This window comes from Zeugodacus cucurbitae, chromosome 2, assembly GCF_028554725.1.
Source record: "Zeugodacus cucurbitae isolate PBARC_wt_2022May chromosome 2, idZeuCucr1.2, whole genome shotgun sequence".
NCBI classification, from domain to species: domain Eukaryota; kingdom Metazoa; phylum Arthropoda; class Insecta; order Diptera; family Tephritidae; genus Zeugodacus; species Zeugodacus cucurbitae.
In genome coordinates this window covers 53,525,124-53,543,269 of record NC_071667.1, presented here as the reverse complement: position 1 = coordinate 53,543,269, position 18,146 = coordinate 53,525,124, and the positions used below count along the sequence as shown (strand labels likewise).

Genomic DNA, 18,146 nt, shown 5'->3' with positions numbered 1-18,146 from the left:
TACTCAAAACTCTGTATTATGTAACAGAAAAGTACTTATCTAAAGTGCTTCTTTAAATCACTTGTCAATTTTCTGATAATATATTTTACTCCCGTGAATATTTTTTTTCATATTCATTTTGTATTTTGTTATTATATTCAATATATTTACACATTTCGTTCTTTAAACTATTTCAAAATTTCGTATTTATAATTATACCGTTGGTAAAGCCAAACCGAAATATAATTGTATTTAATATTTTATTATTCCATACTATAGCTTATCGATGTTACTTAAATTGATCTGTTGCTAATATTTTAGGCGCAAACTCCTTTGCATATATTGGTTTTATTATCTCTTAGTTTTCTTATTGGATCATCTAAGGTATCGATAGATACCTAATCGGTATTTTATATCATTGATAATTTTTTTTCGTTTTGTTTTAGGCTTTGGTCCTTAAGCAACTCTTGCTTACAACGTATTCATAATTCCATATCTTGACTTGTTTGGAAGATGCTAAAGTTTACCAGCGAAAAATATTTATTTGGAGATAAAGCCTGATATGAATAACTGAGCCGGGAGACACGAGATTACGAGAAAAAGTGATATAGTTGATTAAAGAGACAGCTTTTAATTGCCTACAATCGATATACGAGGTGTGTTCAAAAAGTAACGGGAATTTTCGTTGTTTTGAAACAAATATTTGTTAATTCGTTTACATTAATTCTGTGACCTTTAAAATTGTCCCCATTCGATATTATGTACTTATGCCAGCGCTTCTTCCAATCGTTGACAGACTTCTCAAACTTGATTTTTGGTTCAGCGAGATTTGATTTATTTCAGCGAGAAGTTTTAAAAGGGCGGCATTTCAAAGTTCGCCAAAATAGAAACAAGTCAAGCGGAGTTTGGGTAACACAAACGAAAATCGTCAAGCTCACAACAACACGTCTAACCTTGGCGACTGCTACACACAAAGTAAAGGTTCATCTAATGCTCATTGGAGATAGTCACATGCCCAATCCAAAATTAAAAGGTTCGTAGCTTGGAAAACCTTTTATCATATTTGCTAGAGCAGTTCCGTAATGTAGAAGATGTTATAGTTTTTGGAACTAAAGAAGAGTTGGCAGTCACATCAACTGGTTAATTATCCCTATCATGTCTGGCATCTATGTCTGGCATTTATTACATATCCTCATATTATTGCATATAAAGAGATTATCTGCTCCCTTAATGTACAAGTTTGGACGTTCCACTCATTATCACATATACCAGTACTCCAATTTGTTTTATGATGGTCGATTTAAAACAAGTTTTTATTGCTCTTAACTTTCTCTGTGGGTTACTTTTATGTTGCACAGCGAGTGATTTCCTCCCCATTTTATGACCCTCTATTAGCACAGAAGTTGCAATTAAAATTCGAAATAGTACTCACATCAAGTGTTTTCAAATTCTTGGCAACAATATTGCAAATTCGATTTCTTTGTGTGCCACATTGTCAAAAGGAAAAACAATGAAAAGCAGCTGCCACACAACGCTTGCAACAAAGCCGCTTGAAACTGCCAAGCTGCAATTTCCCTGCAAAAAGCGTCACTATGGACTCAGGCTACTCTAATTTCACCGTTACGAGCCGCATTGGAAACTAGCGATTATTTTGAAAAAGTGGGTCGTTTGGTCATTCAAATTTACTGTTGAATTTACAGCGCCACCAATAACAATAAGAAGCCACCTACAACAGGGGCACAAGTGGCTGGGCGGGTGCCCACACTTCAAGTGGACTTATTTACAAGCACAAATATGTAAATATGTATGCAGGTACGTAAAATCGCTGCGGATATCCACTGCTGCCGCTATGACGAGTATTTTCACTCGCGCAAGCGAAAGGGCGAGCGGCGCGCACAGCCAAGTGCTCGAACACTTAGAATTCGTTAGCGAAATGCCACGTTAGCGATTTGGCCTGATTTTTTAAGTGGTTAATTAACTTTTCGTACTACTTCTTACAGTTGCTACTAGCACGAACGTAACAACAACAACAACAATCGTGAGCTGGTAATAAATAATAGAAGTACGAGTACTTTTTCTTGTTGTTGTTATGTAGTAATTTCTACACTTATGCCGTGGCTTGCTTTCAGCTTTCGCTCGCCAAATTTCTGGCGCATTTGTTTAATCCACGAAAGTCGCACGCATTGTAAGCCCTTTCCCCTCAGTAGAGCCGTCTACTTTCCGAGTAATAGTAAATTTACTCGTGTAGAAGACGTCCTGCTCATGTTGCAAGTGGCAAGTGCGCACAAATTTTTGAGTGTGGCATGCACCAGTTGGCGCGCGCTGTGGCTGCCACACTTACTATGCTACTTGCAACATGAAATATTTGTATTAAGAACACACACAGAAATAGATACACACACTCGTATTGTTGAGTTCTTGTAGCGCAGTAATTCTAGTTGCAGCAAATATTTTCGTACATGCCACACCAAGCATGCTTATAAGTATGCCCGCATGCACTTATGAGTGCTTAACTATGTTAGCCCTGGTTCAGCCACCGCGCACCGTAGCATTCTCGGGGCAACAATTGTTTGCGAATTTTTCTCACGCGCCGGCAGCGCAAGTAAATAAATACAGAATTAATCTCGCATAAACGAAGAAAATAAATAATAATTATGCGCAGAGCCAATGTAGGCGTGTAGTTGAGCGCTTATTTGTTCTCGGCGGTGTTATTTACAATTATTTTTTTCATATAACATACGATTTGCATTCGCACGCGAAGCTGTCAGTAATGCTGAACATGAAAAAATAATAGAAAATCATTTAAACGATTTTAAGCGCCTAACAGCCTTCATTTGCGACTTATAACGAGACAATAAAACGTTTGAAAAGTGTAACACAACAAGCTTATAATTTTTCAAGCCTGCTTTATAGTTCTTAAGACTTCCATGTACATACTGACATACACACATAACATTCGGTGTTCAATGTTTTCTAGGTGGGGTGAGAAAATTCTTGTAAATTTTTCACAATGTTCACTTTAGTACTTATGTTCATACATACTTTCAATGTACATAAGTATACTTAATATGGCTCTGATTCCCTCACGCTTGTTACTATAAATTGTTTGTAGGTTGGGTCAAGCCTTGAGTTTATTATTGTTTATTGGAATATCATATTTTAGCCATACACATTTTGTTTTATTTGGTCTGATTCCAAATATAGCTTTCTGCTTCTCCGTTACCACTACAAACAATTGAAATATTTTATTCAAATCAACAACAGTTCGAGCCGATCTTCGGTGGACGAAATTTTAAAGGAAATTTTTTCGCCTCTTGAAATATTTCCAAGTGAACACATTGAATACTCCCGGAGATTTTAATCGGTTAAAATATACTAACTAACGAACATCCTCCTAGATTAGTTGAACTATTTTGTTGTCGTTATGTGGGTCGAAAAGTCCGATGTTACAACAAAAGATTGCCAAAGAAAACGGTTCAAAAAACGTTCATCTATCTCTTGGAAATGGGAGACCAACGAAACAGAAAAACTTGCAACTCCGAACGAAGTTATTCCGGAAAGTACTCGTATTTCCAAAAATGTTGAGGAATGTATACTAACATTATTATATCACTATTTTTCATTGGAAAACATGTACGTTTTTACTTACCGATCTGATATCAAAGTTCTAAGGAGATCCTAGTACGATATGTATATCAGAAGCAAGTACATATTGTCTAATGCGAATATTTTTATCTATCTCAATATTCTTCGTATGCCGACATTCCATTCAGAAGTCTTAATATATAGGTTTCGTGAATAACTAACACCGACAATTATTTCTACAGAGATCTTTTGGTTAAATGGATATTATCTGTAAAACCGGTGTTAACAGACCTTCAATCTAAAATTATGTTGGCTTCGTTGTCAAATACTTTAATTTTGTATATAATTATATACAGTCTTATTTCATTGAAATTGGGTCAATATTTTGTTAACAGCCCTTTTGGAAGATCTACCTCTCTGCTTACTCTATCACACTTTCCAATAGTAGTCTCTCAATGAGGCATCGTGGGTTGTCGGGACAAAATTGTTCTTGTGCATTGATCCTTAACCTTAAGTTTGCTGCTAAGTATTTAAGATTTTTGTAGATATACCTCAGTCAAATAATTATATGTATGCGTGCATGAACTTTTTGCAAAAAAAAATTAAAGATTACAAAATTGCAAAATATTTCTGAGTATGCAGGTTTGTTATTATTAATGTATACGATATAAAAAACAAAAAATTAACACATTTTAAAATATTTTTTAAACTATAAAACAAAATTGAAGTTTAAGCTAATGGTAAATATTTATATGTGCATTTTACTATTTTTACCAGTAAAGCCTATACATTTGAGTTTAACTGAAAGAAATGTTTATTTTAATAGTCAATAGAATTGTCCTTATATTTTAAAACTAAATTAAGCCGCTTAATCAGAGAATTAACTACTGACTGTAGAATAGTTATGTAAATATTGGCAAATTATTGCTTTATGGCTAATTTAATGTGACGTACTGTCTCAAACTGCTTTCCGTTTTGGAAAACAGGAGCAGAGAGGTTCCCCCAGAGATTCTCAATAGGATTTAGGTTCGAACTCAATTCTGCACATTGTAATACCGCAATTTTCCGGTCGTTAAAGATGTTCTTCGTGTGGATTGAAGCGTTATCCTTTCGATATGTCCAGTTAGATGCCATGAATATTGCCAGCAAATTTTATTAACTCGCTGTCCAAAAGATCTGCATTGATATTAGCATTCATTTGAGTGAGTATAAAACATATAGATAGCTTTCCACAGCAGCAAAATGCAGCCAATGAAATCAAGGTACCGCTTTCAAAACATCGCTTGTAGTAGGACCGTCGTTCCTGGTGCGAATCTCTGCAATATTTCTTGCAATGACCTGGGCCGACCAAATTTAATTTTTTTTCGTCACTAAAGACTGTATTCTATCACTCATCGGCACAGAATTGGTATTTAGTTGCAAACCTTAAATGTGCTTTATTGTGTCTTTCTTTAACGTTGGTTTAGGTGCCATAGAGGTGTGTTTCAGAAACACATTTTTAGGTATAATTGGAAAAATTATATTTATTGTGATTTTCTGTCTTAACTAGGTCCATATTTGATCGCTGCTTATCAAATCCGCAACTACTAGCTCTCGAATCATCCTTTCGCACCGCTCGTCAATGTTGTTTTTCTTCCGCTGTGTCGCACTATACAATAATTAGTGGGGTTTTTGCTTCCTTCCGCTTTCATGCATTCCTATGATTATTACTTGTTCTTTGGCTGATAAACTAGTATCACGAGGCATTTTAGGCTTAAAGTTAAACAAATGTAATCAAATTTTTAATAATTCATTAAGTTAATGCACCTACAATAATATAAAATAAAACTTATTTTCAAAAGTTTAAGCAAAAAAAGGTTTTTGCTGCGACACTATCAGTAAGAAAGATCCGCTAAACTGATTTTGCACATATAAATATTTTCTATGCAATACCCAATTCACAAGCACATTCTTAATGTAACTGTACAAGGAACGAGAAAAGAAACAATTTTCGTTGCATAGTAACGGTAACATATCAACCTTTTATTCTACATTTACCGAAATCCAAAAAATTACAGTAAATAAGAAATATAAACAAAAGCCAAAGTGCACATATAATTATTTGACTGGGGTACAGCACAAGACTTTATAGTTTTAATAACAAGCCTTTCAAAAAAATTTTTAAAATTCTTTTATTCCCATTTTTTTGGAATATTGATGAATTTATTATGAAAGTAACCTATCGATGATTGTTCTTATAAATATATGTACATATAAATTTCAAGTTATTTTAATAATATTTTATCTTCTTTGCTTATTTGCAGATACAACTGAAGAACACTTCACAACTCCATAGAAAAAATTGGAAGCATGACTAAATTGAAATTAATTAAAATAAATGTTGTGAAATAAATAAGTATTAAGTGAAACCATAACCAATAAGTGCTGAAGAACTACACACACATACACATAGAAATCATAATTCACCATGAAAGAGTGCTATAATTTATAAAGTGAAGAATTATGCGGTTAATGAATTAAAGAATTAATTATGCGATTAAGTGTGAAAAATGTGTTTGAAAAAAACTTTGCTAAAAGTAAATGATCGTATGTGAGTGTATTTTACTTAAAGCCAGAGTAGAAGCAATCGACCGCTGTGCTAGTGTTAGTGTGTGTGTATATCTATGAATTAGCAGCAGTTGAGCAAAAAGCAGCAAGATGAATTGTCTTTGCCGCCCCTCGCGGATTATGTCCGTGCGCATCAATTTGCTGGACGAAACGGATTTCTTACATGAAATAAAGGTGAGTGGACGCCAAATTACTTAAATAGTTGCTTATGATAATAAATCTAGAGTTGCTAATTTATTATTTTGGTTAAAAAAGAAAAATACGTTTTACAATAAAGTGAATGGTGTATATATAGCTCGTTTCTGTTCTTCATAAAAAAAATTTAATTAAGTTAAATAATTTATTATTATAAAATATTCTTTTACCAAATATAAAAAATACGCTTCATATTATTGATAAGTTGTACACCTCTACATACAAAGTGCTACATTTCGTATATGACACACCACAAATCCAAACTATTCAGCTTATACAATACAAATTCTAAGTTAATCGCTCTAAGAATTTTTAATTTTCTGATTATCAAATCTTGGTCCTCTGCTTCTTGCGAAGGTAACTGGAATACATACATATATACATTTTCAAATAATATATTATATTATCAAATCATCATATTGATTTCACTTATACTTATTTGGAAAGAAGGAGTTATGCAACTTAGGATATTCCAGAAGGAAATGAAAACGTCAACAAGTAGAGATTATTTGGATCCAATAGAAATTTTTGTGTATAACGGAGCTGTGAAATTTTTCATTTAATTCATAGAAGGAATCTTACGATTTGTATCTGTAAAAAGTAACAACTAAAGGAGTTATTTTCCCACAACACATAGGGCTTCCATTTCGACGAGTAACAAGTTTCAAGCGATTCCGATGAATTTTTCTAAAAGCATCTGTTCATATTGGATGCGCCATTTTGAATTTTGAAAAACTGACAATGGATTCGTAATCCTTGACCTCTAAAACCCCCGAGTTGCGAGTTTCAAGTGAATCCGCTGTGATGAATGATCCTAATCTGATGCGGTTAAATGGACCTCGGATCCGGATTAAGCGAACCCAAAACGATAATGTGCGCACCGTAAGATCCCCTGGTCCCCTGGTTTACATATTGTAAAGTAAACTATTCAGGTCGACTTCAAAGTTCTGGTATATAGGAAGTAGACGTGGTTGTGACCGATTTGGCCTATTTTCACAACATATCATCGGGATGCAAGGAAAATACTATAAACCAAATTTCATTGATATTGGTCGAGCAGTTTCGGAGATTTGGTTTTTGTCCCATAAGTGGGAGGAGCCACACCCACTTAAAATTGTTTTTTACCATTTTGGGTGGGGCCCTTCTGCACCTTCTTTATAATGAAATTTAAGGTTTCTGGTGTTTTCCCTTACGCAATTAAAGCATTTTTAGTCGTTTTCAACATAACCTTTGTATGGGGGGGCCGTGGTTATATCGTCCATTTTTGGACTAATAGACATCCGGATTTGAGCTCCACTTTTCACCCTGATCACTTTGGTATATATATAACCCTATATCTAATTCCTTTAGTTTTGGTTGTCACAAACAACCGTTATGTGAACAAAACTATAATACTCTCTTAATAACTTTGTTGCGAGAGTATAAAAACAATTATTTTTTAACCTCTGAAACCCATCTAACCCCTTAAAATTATTGATTCAAGTCATTAAGATGCTGTAGCGCTGAAATATAGAAGTTTTGTAGCTCTAAGTACACATAGTTCCTGTAAAAGTCTCAGTGCAACTGTATTATATATACAGTAAATTATAAATTATTTTTAAATAGTATGAATCTAGAAAGAAGCTTTAGAATGTTTCTATATATTATAGATATCTTGTACATCCGAAGATATATTAGAGTGAACAGTATCAATAAACAGTTTTACATTCATACTCCAAATGAGTCCAAGGTACAACAAATTTCGTTGCGATAGAACGTCCTACGTTCTTACCTATTTTCAATGCCATTGAACTTGTTAAAGCTGCTTAAAAATATTAACATGATAATTTCGTGGCAGCCAAAGTACACAATAATTTGCGTGGCTTCTAATTAAAAGCACCAAAAAAAAAAGAACACAATTAAAGCCAACAAATCAAACAGTGTAAATTGTGGGAAAGCAAAGTGAGAAAATATGTAAAAAGCACAACAACAAAAACCAACAAACAGTAACAGGCAAAACCATGTAATCAATAAATATTCAAGCAAATAAATTGGTGAACCGCAAAAAACAACAAACAAATGAATAGAGGCCTAACACATACATATGTACATACATATATACGGATATACAATATATCCAGCGGGGTTGGCGGCGCAAATGAAATAGAAACATGTGTTCGGTTAATAACAAAATGAGCCCACAAAATTCGCATTCGAAATAAATCGAAATGCCAAAATCGAATTTGTGGCAATTCAGTGGCTAGCCGGCTGACAGTGTTGCTTTGTTGATTGGACCCCTAGTACAATGTGTGTGTGTTTTGTGAATAATGTTGCTGTTGTTGGCAGCTTTTTGACTTATTGGTGTGTGTGTTTTTGGCGAGTTGCCTGCCGAAATTATGATTAAATTCCAATTTATTGCATATACCCCATGTGGCCACAGCGCACCTTCCCTTCTGCTGCAGTTGCAAGCCGCTGACAATGTGTGCTGTCGAACAAAAAACCGTTACAAAAACAATAAAACAAACAAGCAACGCATATAATAATCTTTGAATTATGACCGCAAAGTGTGTTTTGTGTGAACCAAATGATTGGGCATACGGGAGAGCATATCTGAGTGTACGTGTGTCTGCGTGTCGAGTGTTGGCGCGCTGATAATCAATGGTATCAACGGTTTCAATGCTGTTTGATTGTGGCTTATGAAAATGAAATATTTTTATTTCATTTATGGGGTCACATATTTCTCTATCCATATATACGTGTGAACTCCCATTCAAACATAAATTTTGGCTACAAGCTCTGCGTAATTCAGCATTTGTTGGCTGCTGCTGTTCGTGTTATGCAATTTGTACTATTGTGTCACCTCATTAATGTGTCGATGTGTCGACGCACAGCCACTCGAATTCGACAACATGCATAATTTGCCTGAAAAATACTTCGTCATTCAGTTGAATTTATATTGTACATAAACGCTACTAAATCATAATTCCAATTTCAATACCTGTTCACAGTTGGTTGTCGCATGAGATTGCTTTGCCGCCGGCCCACCTAATGGTTGAGCCCTTTGTCTTCGCCCTTAGGCTATTGCGGCTGGGCATTGATGATTAGATGTTGCTCTGTGGGGGCCAAATGTGATTTCGATAATGAAAATTCAACTGTCGAGGACAAACTGTGGTCTGGCAAGTGATTGGCGTGTGAGCGCACTTGAATGTGAAGTTGCTGTTGGTAAAATTTCTATAGGCCTATAGGTGATTTGTTACAGTTAAATGCTGTTGAGCGGGCATTGACACATAATAATCGATTCCCTACCTGGTGTAGTGTGGAATCATGAATTGTCAGTATATTTGCAATTAACCCTCTCATGCCCGAATTAAAATGTGCGGAGCTTTCATTTTTTTTAGTACAGATATATATTAGACTTAACTAAAATATGAAGTGATAAAAATTTCAAAGTCCTATATATCCTGGTTCATTAGTTACAGGATGTTGCTTATAGGCAAAAAATAAATTATTATAAATAAACTAAACACTTTTCTCATGAATTTTTTGTTTTTAATGACTCTATAATCTTTACTTATTTATATAGTTCACTTTGTTTTAAAATAAATCAATTATTTTTATGTTTTTGAACACTTTTGTAAAACTACTTTAGGATAACTTTTTTCCCGAAACCGATTTTGATAATTCCACTCTGCGGAAAATGCATACTGAATGAATACGTGCACAGCTCATAACAGAAAATGTTACTGGAAGCTTGCACAGCACATTAGTCTACATAATTGAAAAAACCGGTGGTCAAAAAAATTTAAATAACAAGATTTAGAAGCCGGTAAGTTCAATGTTGCCTATAGGCAACATTGGGAATGAAAGGGTTAATATTGTAAATAGTTATTTTGCTATGGGAAAATTTCGCAGTTTACAGAATCTTCAGAATCTTGTTTTGGAACCGTTTCTGTTTTAAGGGGTTAGGTGGGTTTCAGAGACTAAAAACAAGGGGGCTTCCATTTAAACAATAAAGCATATGAAAGATACAGATTTAAACAGTAAAAGCAATAAACCAAAAATATTTCGATAATACATGGATAAATCTGGTTAATGAACGAAGGAAAATTGAAAATATTGCATTTTTGAAAGAATTTTAATTAAAAAACTGAATTTTTTTCATCAAATTTTTGGCTTGAAAAAAAAAATAGTTGTAATAAACATAAAAATAAGACAAAAAAATTTCCAAATTTTGAAACCCACCTAACCCCTTCATAGTGTCTAAAGGTATTTCTATTACCTCGGCAACTCAAGCAATCCCCAGCTCAAAGCTTTGCGGTGACATCAAAAACCACAGCCTTGGTGACAATACACCCACGCAATGGCAATAAGACCAGCAAATGACATGCCAATAAAAACAGCAGAGCAGCAACAACAACAACAATAGCGGCATAAAGCAGCCATAAGAATTCTCGAAGCACTACAAATACATTAAGCCGCAGACGCATACGAAATTAAAGCTCAGACATTAATTGGCATTAGTGATGGTTGTGCGCGGGCACACCAAAAATCCAACCGTAAACAATAAACACAAAGTACATAATTACATAACATGGAAATGTATTTATTACTAAATTGTGAAAGCGTAAAAACATTTCAAAACACAGTAAAAAAAATATGAAATTGAAATGTTTGATGGCGACATGATTTGCTGCTTAATCACAATGAGAAGAACAAAAGGCGGCTTGAATGTGTTGTAGATATATATATTTACATGTTTATATGTTTGGAACGCACCTGCTTCTGGCATTCGGCACACTTTGCCCGCCTCCAACCGCCTTCAAGGCATTTATAAATATACATTTGCATATGCAAATCTCCGATCTTTCCTGCCAGCATTGCCACCCTTTACTCATTTCCATGATTTATTGAATTTCAAATTAGACTCAATTGGCCACAGAGTTGTGCCGCTTTTCTGCCTTTGTTCTGCCAGCAGACAAGCTGGCAGTTGTTGCTTGCACCCAAGTAGGAAGTAAGCAATGAGCGGGAGGAAACACGCTGCAGATTTATTCATATAATTGTGTATGTATGTCTGTATACATGTATGTGTTAGTGTGCGCCTGCGGCAAGTCATATTCAAGTTTATCCACCTACTTGACAAGTTCAAATGCCACTTAACTTCATTCAATGTCGGCGTTTTGTGTTGAACGAGTGGTAAGCTGCTGCCACTCTTGTTGTTGTTGCACATTTTTCTCTTCCAACTCAAAGTTCAGCCGCCTGTGCGTGCGTTCTCATAGGTTTATTTATTATTAATTTTGTGTAACTTGTTCGCCTTTTGTATTTGTTGTTGGCACTTATTCACTACTCTGTTTTGTTTTGTTTTTGTTCAGACCTGCTTTCAATTGCTTTGCTTAAGCTCGCGCTCGACTGCTTTTGACTGCGCGCCTACCAACCAATCGCCACATAATTATTTATTAACACGAAAAACACTTTACACGCACCACCATTTCTTGCCACAATGACAATTTGCCATTGTTGTTGCTGCTGTTGTTCTTATTGTGGTTAAAGTGCCTAAAAAGGCCTATCAGCGCAACACTTGAGCTTCGGCGCATTTGGAAAAGGGTCGCAGCGCTTATAGCTTAAAGCTAAAGTATGTAAATATATATACATGACTGCAGTTAATATATACACAAGTGTTCCAGTTAAGTTTTTGTTTAAGCCCGAGTGTGTGTTAGCATAATACTTTGCTACTTATGTGTGGATTTAGAGTGTTTACTTTTCTTTCGAGTGTTTTTCTCTTAGTAAAACAATTTTTCTATCCAAAAGTTCATACAAGGTGAGCTATTCGTTTGTTATAGTGAAGCTATTGAAGATTTCAAAAATATTTATTTGCTTCCAATTTTGTACCAAACACCATAGATGTATTTGCTTCCTTCTTCCTCTTCTTCTTCTTTCCAATACAACAATTAAGGATATTGCATTGGGTTCAACAAAGTGGATTGGTTCTAAATATAACCACTTCACGAGATTTCGAACTTTCAAAATGCAAAGTAGAATCCAGTATTTCCTTTCCCAAACGCAAGAGATCTGTTGACTTTAGAACAAGTAGAAGAACTCAAGTAGAAGAACTCTCTATAGAATATAATTTGCCTATAATTGTGATCGGTACATCGATAATATGTAAAGATAATCGCAATCGAATTAAAACGCCTACAATTTTTTTAATCAGACTATTGCTTGGGAGATATTTTGATGCATCTCTCAATATAGATTCAATAGTCTATGTGAAATAGTCTATAAAACATACGTTTGTGTATGGTAAGATGGCAATGGGTGTAATAAGTGTATAGCCCAACCAGAACAAAGTTTTTATAAAAGAGCTAACCTGTCTTTCAACTCAAACCATACCACAGTGAGTTACTTTGTACTAAGCTATATTATCAACTCGTAAAGTTACTAATTGTAATGATACTTGAAACTATAATTTGAGTTTTGAATAAATAATAAGAACTGTCGACTGCTCTATTAGGTTGCTTCTCTCCTAATACATATGAAAGATTAAAGTGTATTGTAGCATCGTTTGGTCCTTTATAAACCCAACTGTCTGAATATGACTTCACTAATATAACTCCTACTAAACTAAAGCTTCAACTAACTAATAAGGAATTAAAGTTATTCGCCAGATCCATTAAAAATTCACAAAATCATTTTTTTGCTCACCATTCTTCTCTTTACACTTTCAAGTACAACTGTTTCGGATTAAACATGATTAGTAATACTGAGCGCATTTTAGATGTATCTTATTAAAATAATAGCAGAGGCTACTTCAATTCATACGAGTTTTTATTCAGAACCTCGGATCAAAACTCTAAATATGCCAATCTCTTAGCTAAACCTGGAAAACTGTTATCTCGCTCGTTCTTAAAATGAGATAACAAAACGTCATATTTTTCGTGAAAGGCAATCATAGAAATTTTTGACGTTGCTATAATTATTAAACGGGCGTATTATTACATGTTTTAGAGAGGAACTGCTCGAGAGTACTTACTAACTTATACACCTACCAAACCTTGCCATTGAGCTGACAGCATAATCCATAATGACAATTCCGCAATTCGAACTCCCTTGAGATGTAGAGGTTTCTAACTTCTTAAATCCCTAAACCAATATCTTCTTGTATCAGTGTTACATAATGCTGACCAAATGAAAGGAATTGACTTTTTTGTATTAGTCGAAAGCACTCGCTTGTCCTCCCAAAACATTTGTATATATAGGTCTCACTCTTTAAAACATAGTTTTTCATCGCAAGAATATTACTTTCTAGTACATTTGATTTTTAGATAAACTTGTCACAACACCCTGTTTGTAATTCCATCATTTAAAACATGAAGTTTACACTAAATCCTCTAGAAAGCAAACTTGCAAATTCTTTAAATTCAGTTCAAATTGAATGAGTAGGCTTGTGTGAATAAGTTAACTATTAATGAACAGGTGATAGATTCGTTCTACTTTTTAATACTTTCATGTAAGCTTCAGAATTAAAAAACTTCTACTATTTGTAAGCATAATCTTTGCAGTAATTTGTCTGAAACTCTATTAAATTAAGGGTCGTAAGAGGGGAGAGAAATGTTGACAATACGGAAAGTGAGTAACAGGTCAGATTTGGTGAAATCTGAAATTTTCTGTATTACGTAAATTAAATCGGTGATTTTATAAGGAATGTAAAGACATTGTTTAAAGGTTCAGAGCACCTTTTCTTATTAACTATCTGATTTATTTCTTCAAAAATATTTCTTGAAAACTTAGTGAGATTCTCTTATTAATAGGTCGTAGAAGTATTCTTGAAAACCATGAACTATTCATAATCATGAGTCCTATCTGCTATCATTTCTGCTTCAAACGTTTAATTAACTTGAATAACAATCTAGTCTATAATACTAGTTTCGTCTATTGATTGATCCATATTATATTTATTATCCTCTGCTTCAAAATACAATATTAAGTATTAAAATTCGTTTTTGAAACAAAAAAACTTACTTTATTTGAATATTAAACTTTATAAAATAAAAATATATAAGGAATAAACTTCAATTCAGTAAATTTATTTAGGTTAATTCAATTTCCAATAAAAATTTATTTCTTTATAGTATTTCATGCGTGCAGAGTACACTTTTCCCCTCCTTCCTCAAATAAACCAAAAAAATATAAAAAATTGTACTTAAAATTTAAGAAAATAACAAGAGCAAAGCATCTTCAATACATTTTTTATGGAGTAAAAGCTTTTTTGTAGGCAATAAAATTATGATAATAGCCCACATAAACACATTAATGAATAACGGCGCATTTCTTTCTGCTAACCTTTGAAGTTGCCATGGTTTCTAATGCAACGAAAAAATAGTCTTTGATGTTTCATAAAGTGCTGGCAGATATTATAAGTATATCTTCACACACACACACAAACACAAACAGTCAGACACCCACACTTCTTTTTGTTGTTTTTCTTGGTTTTCGAGTTAATTTACCTCATTTGCCACAACCGAATTGCAAATGCAAAGCCTTAATTTCTGCTTTGCCACACCTAAGAGAACTTCCTTTCGAACTTGCTTTCACCCCCATGGCGTGTGTGTTTAGCGGGTTAACGGTAAACGTTGTAATTAACAAAAATGCGCATGAATTGAGGGCTGGCATGCTTGTTGCGCTATTAAAATTCATTAAATTGTTTCAACGCAACGCTGCGGGCGTTTTTTTCACATTTAATTTATTTCGTGCGTTTTTTTTTGTTTTTGTTTTTTCTTTTTACAGCTAGCAAACAGTGAAAACCAATTCAAAGTGAAATGTAATTAAACACTCGCATGCTGTCGGCATTTGTGCGTAATTGTATGTGAAGTTCACCTGTGCGTATACGCAACTTTTGCGTTTTAAATTTTTATAAGCGATGCTTTTTGTTTTTGTTTCTCTTTATGTTTGTGGTTGCCACAACCACAGCATTTGATATGGTGCGGTATTAATACTTTTGCTTATTTACAATGGCTAAAATTATAAATAGAGATGTAGGTATACAGTTATAACTACAAACTCTTTCTTATTATATAACAAGTAAGGAAGGGCTAAGTTCGGGTGTAACCGAACATTTTATACTCTCGCAATTTAATGATGTAATTTTATAAAGATAACACAAGTTGACCCATATATTTGGTATAAAGTTCGATAGAATAACGAAAATCATCATAAATAGTATATGGGGACTGAGGTAATTCCTAAGCCGATTTCACTTATTTTCACCACCAAGATACAATGTATCGAAGACTATACGCTCACTTAATTTAATATTACTTATAATTAGGTATATAGGGTCTGGGGGAAGTTATGACCCGATTTTTACCATTTCAGGTACAGAGAGAAACTGTTATAAGAAAAAAATTCAGAGGGAATGAATTACATTAAAATATCTGAGGGATTTACCTATATTTTCGGTGAAAAATTAACCTTAGGCACTGAGTTCTTCATGTTTGATATCAGGGGCCTTGAAAAGTCATGGTCCGATTTTGACAATTTTTCCACAAGTGATGTCACAGCTCAAATACAGTATTTGTGTAAAGTTTTATTCCGCTAGCTTCATTGGTTCCTTATGAATACATTATAAAGTGAACGAATCAGATGGAATTCAAAATTGGGTTATATGGGAAGTAGACGTAGTTGTGAACCGATTTCGCCCATATTCCACCCGTGTCATCAGGGTGTCAAGAAAGTGTTATATACCGAATTTCATTGAAATCGGTCGAATAGTTCTTGAGATATGGTTTTTGACTCATAAGTGGGCGACGCCACGCCCATTTTCCATTTTGTAAAAAAATCTCAGTGTAGCTTTCTTCTGCCATTTCTTATGTAAAATTTGGTGTTTCTGGCGTTTTTCGTTAGGGAGTTAACCCACTTTTCGTAATTTTCAACCTAACTTTTGTATGGGAGGTGGGCGTGGTTATTATCCGATTTCTTTCATTTTTGGACTGTATAAGGAAATGGCTAAAAGAAACGACTGCAGAAAGTTTGGCTTATATAGCTTTATTGGTTTGCGAGTTATATACAAAAAAACTTATTTGAGGGCGGGGTCACGCCCACTTTTCCAAAAAGATTACATCCAAATGTGCCCCTCCCTAATGGGATCCTATGTTCCAAATTTCATTTTCATAACTTTATTTATGGCTTAGTTATGACACTGTATAGGTTTTCGGTTTCCTCCATTTTGTGGGCGTGGAAGTGGACCGATTTTGCCCATTTTCGAAAGCAACCTCCTCAGGGTGCCAAGGAACATGTGTTCCAAGTTTCATTAAGATATCTTAATTTTTACTCAAGTTATCGCTTGCACGGACAGACGGACAGACGGACGGACAGACATCCGGATTTCAAATCTACTCGTCATCCTGATCATTTATGTATATATAACCCCATATCTAACTCTTATATTTCTTGGTGACACAAACAACCGTTATGTGAACAAAACTATGATACTCTGTGCAACAGGTTGCGAGAGTATAAAAAATCACATGTCTATATCGATGTTTATCAGAGGAAAATTCGTGCCATAAAGTACCATAAATTAAGCTATGAAGCTATAAAATTTGGTACAAAGGATTGTTCTAGGAAGGGGCATATTTGGATGTAATTTTTTGGGAAAGTGGGCGTGGCCCCGCCATCTACAAAGTTTTTTATACATATCACGTAAACTGCTAAAGCTATATCAAGGAAACTCTCAGGAGTCGTTCTTTCACGCATTTCCTTACATAGTCCAAAAATGGAGAAAATCGTATTATAACCACGCCCACCTCCCATACAAAGGTTACGTCGAAAATTACTAAAAATCCTTTTTTTCGGTAAGGAAAGGCAAAAGAAACCTTAAATTTCATTATAAAGAAGGTACAGAAGAGCTGCACTCAAAATGGTATACAAAATTTTAAATGTGGTTCCGCCCACTTATGGGCCAAAAACCATATCTCTGAAACTACTCGATCAATTTCAATGAAACTTGGTTTGCAATATTTTCCTTGCTTCCCAATATGTTGTGAAAATAGGCCAAATCGGTTCACAACTACGCCTACTTCCTATATACCAGAACTTCGAAGTCGACCTAATGACGATATCGGAACAGAACTTTGCACAAATACTACCTTTATAGTGTGGCATCGTCCTTCTAAAAATCGTCGAAATCGGACCATAAATTTTCAAGGCCCCATATATCAAATATGAGGATCTCAGTGGTTCTATTTTTTTTTAACGAAAATATGGGTAAGTCTCTCAGATATTTTGAAGAAATCCGGAGGGAAAATACGTGAAACTTCACCTTACTCCTATATACCTAATATTAGGGTTTCCAACTTTCAATGGACTTTATACCATATATATGACGAATATGTGGGTCAAATTGTGTATAATATTAATAAAATTAAATAAATAAATTGCGAGAGTGTAAAATTTTCAGTTACACCCGAACTTAGCCCTTCCTTACATGTTTTTCATCAATTCTGTGTCAAATCGACTCAATAATTTGTAAAATGTCTGTTTTGCTCTTCTCCAAATACTTGATTTGAATGAGAATTCTAGAAAACGGTGTCCACTCGGCTGATGGTTTAGTCTTTGCTGATTCGATTGTCTCTGTTTCATCCGTATTTTATTAACGGCTACGAGACGATGCAGAAAATCAGTCGGGTTTCGCTTAAACTGCATCAAATAATGCTTAAATTTGTTCCACGATTACGGTGTTGTCCTTAGTGAGCAAATGCGACAAACATTTGGCACCTTGCTTTCTCATGTCCAATGCTTTATAGAAG

The 18,146-nt window shown here is 34.4% G+C and overlaps 1 protein-coding gene across 10 annotated transcripts in view; it reads left to right on the top strand.

Moving 5' to 3' along the window:
- LOC105213533 (band 4.1-like protein 4A) overlaps positions 1 to 18,146 on the top strand; it is a 209,642-nt gene that overhangs the window by 78,491 nt on the left and 113,005 nt on the right. For all 10 annotated transcript variants that reach the window (XM_054226156.1, XM_011186422.3, XM_054226145.1 and 7 more), the window contains one exon: positions 5,868 to 6,345. In XM_054226156.1, the coding sequence (XP_054082131.1) occupies positions 6,262 to 6,345 (84 nt within the window). In that variant the 5' untranslated portion in view covers positions 5,868 to 6,261. The remainder of the gene's footprint in view (positions 1 to 5,867; positions 6,346 to 18,146) is intronic.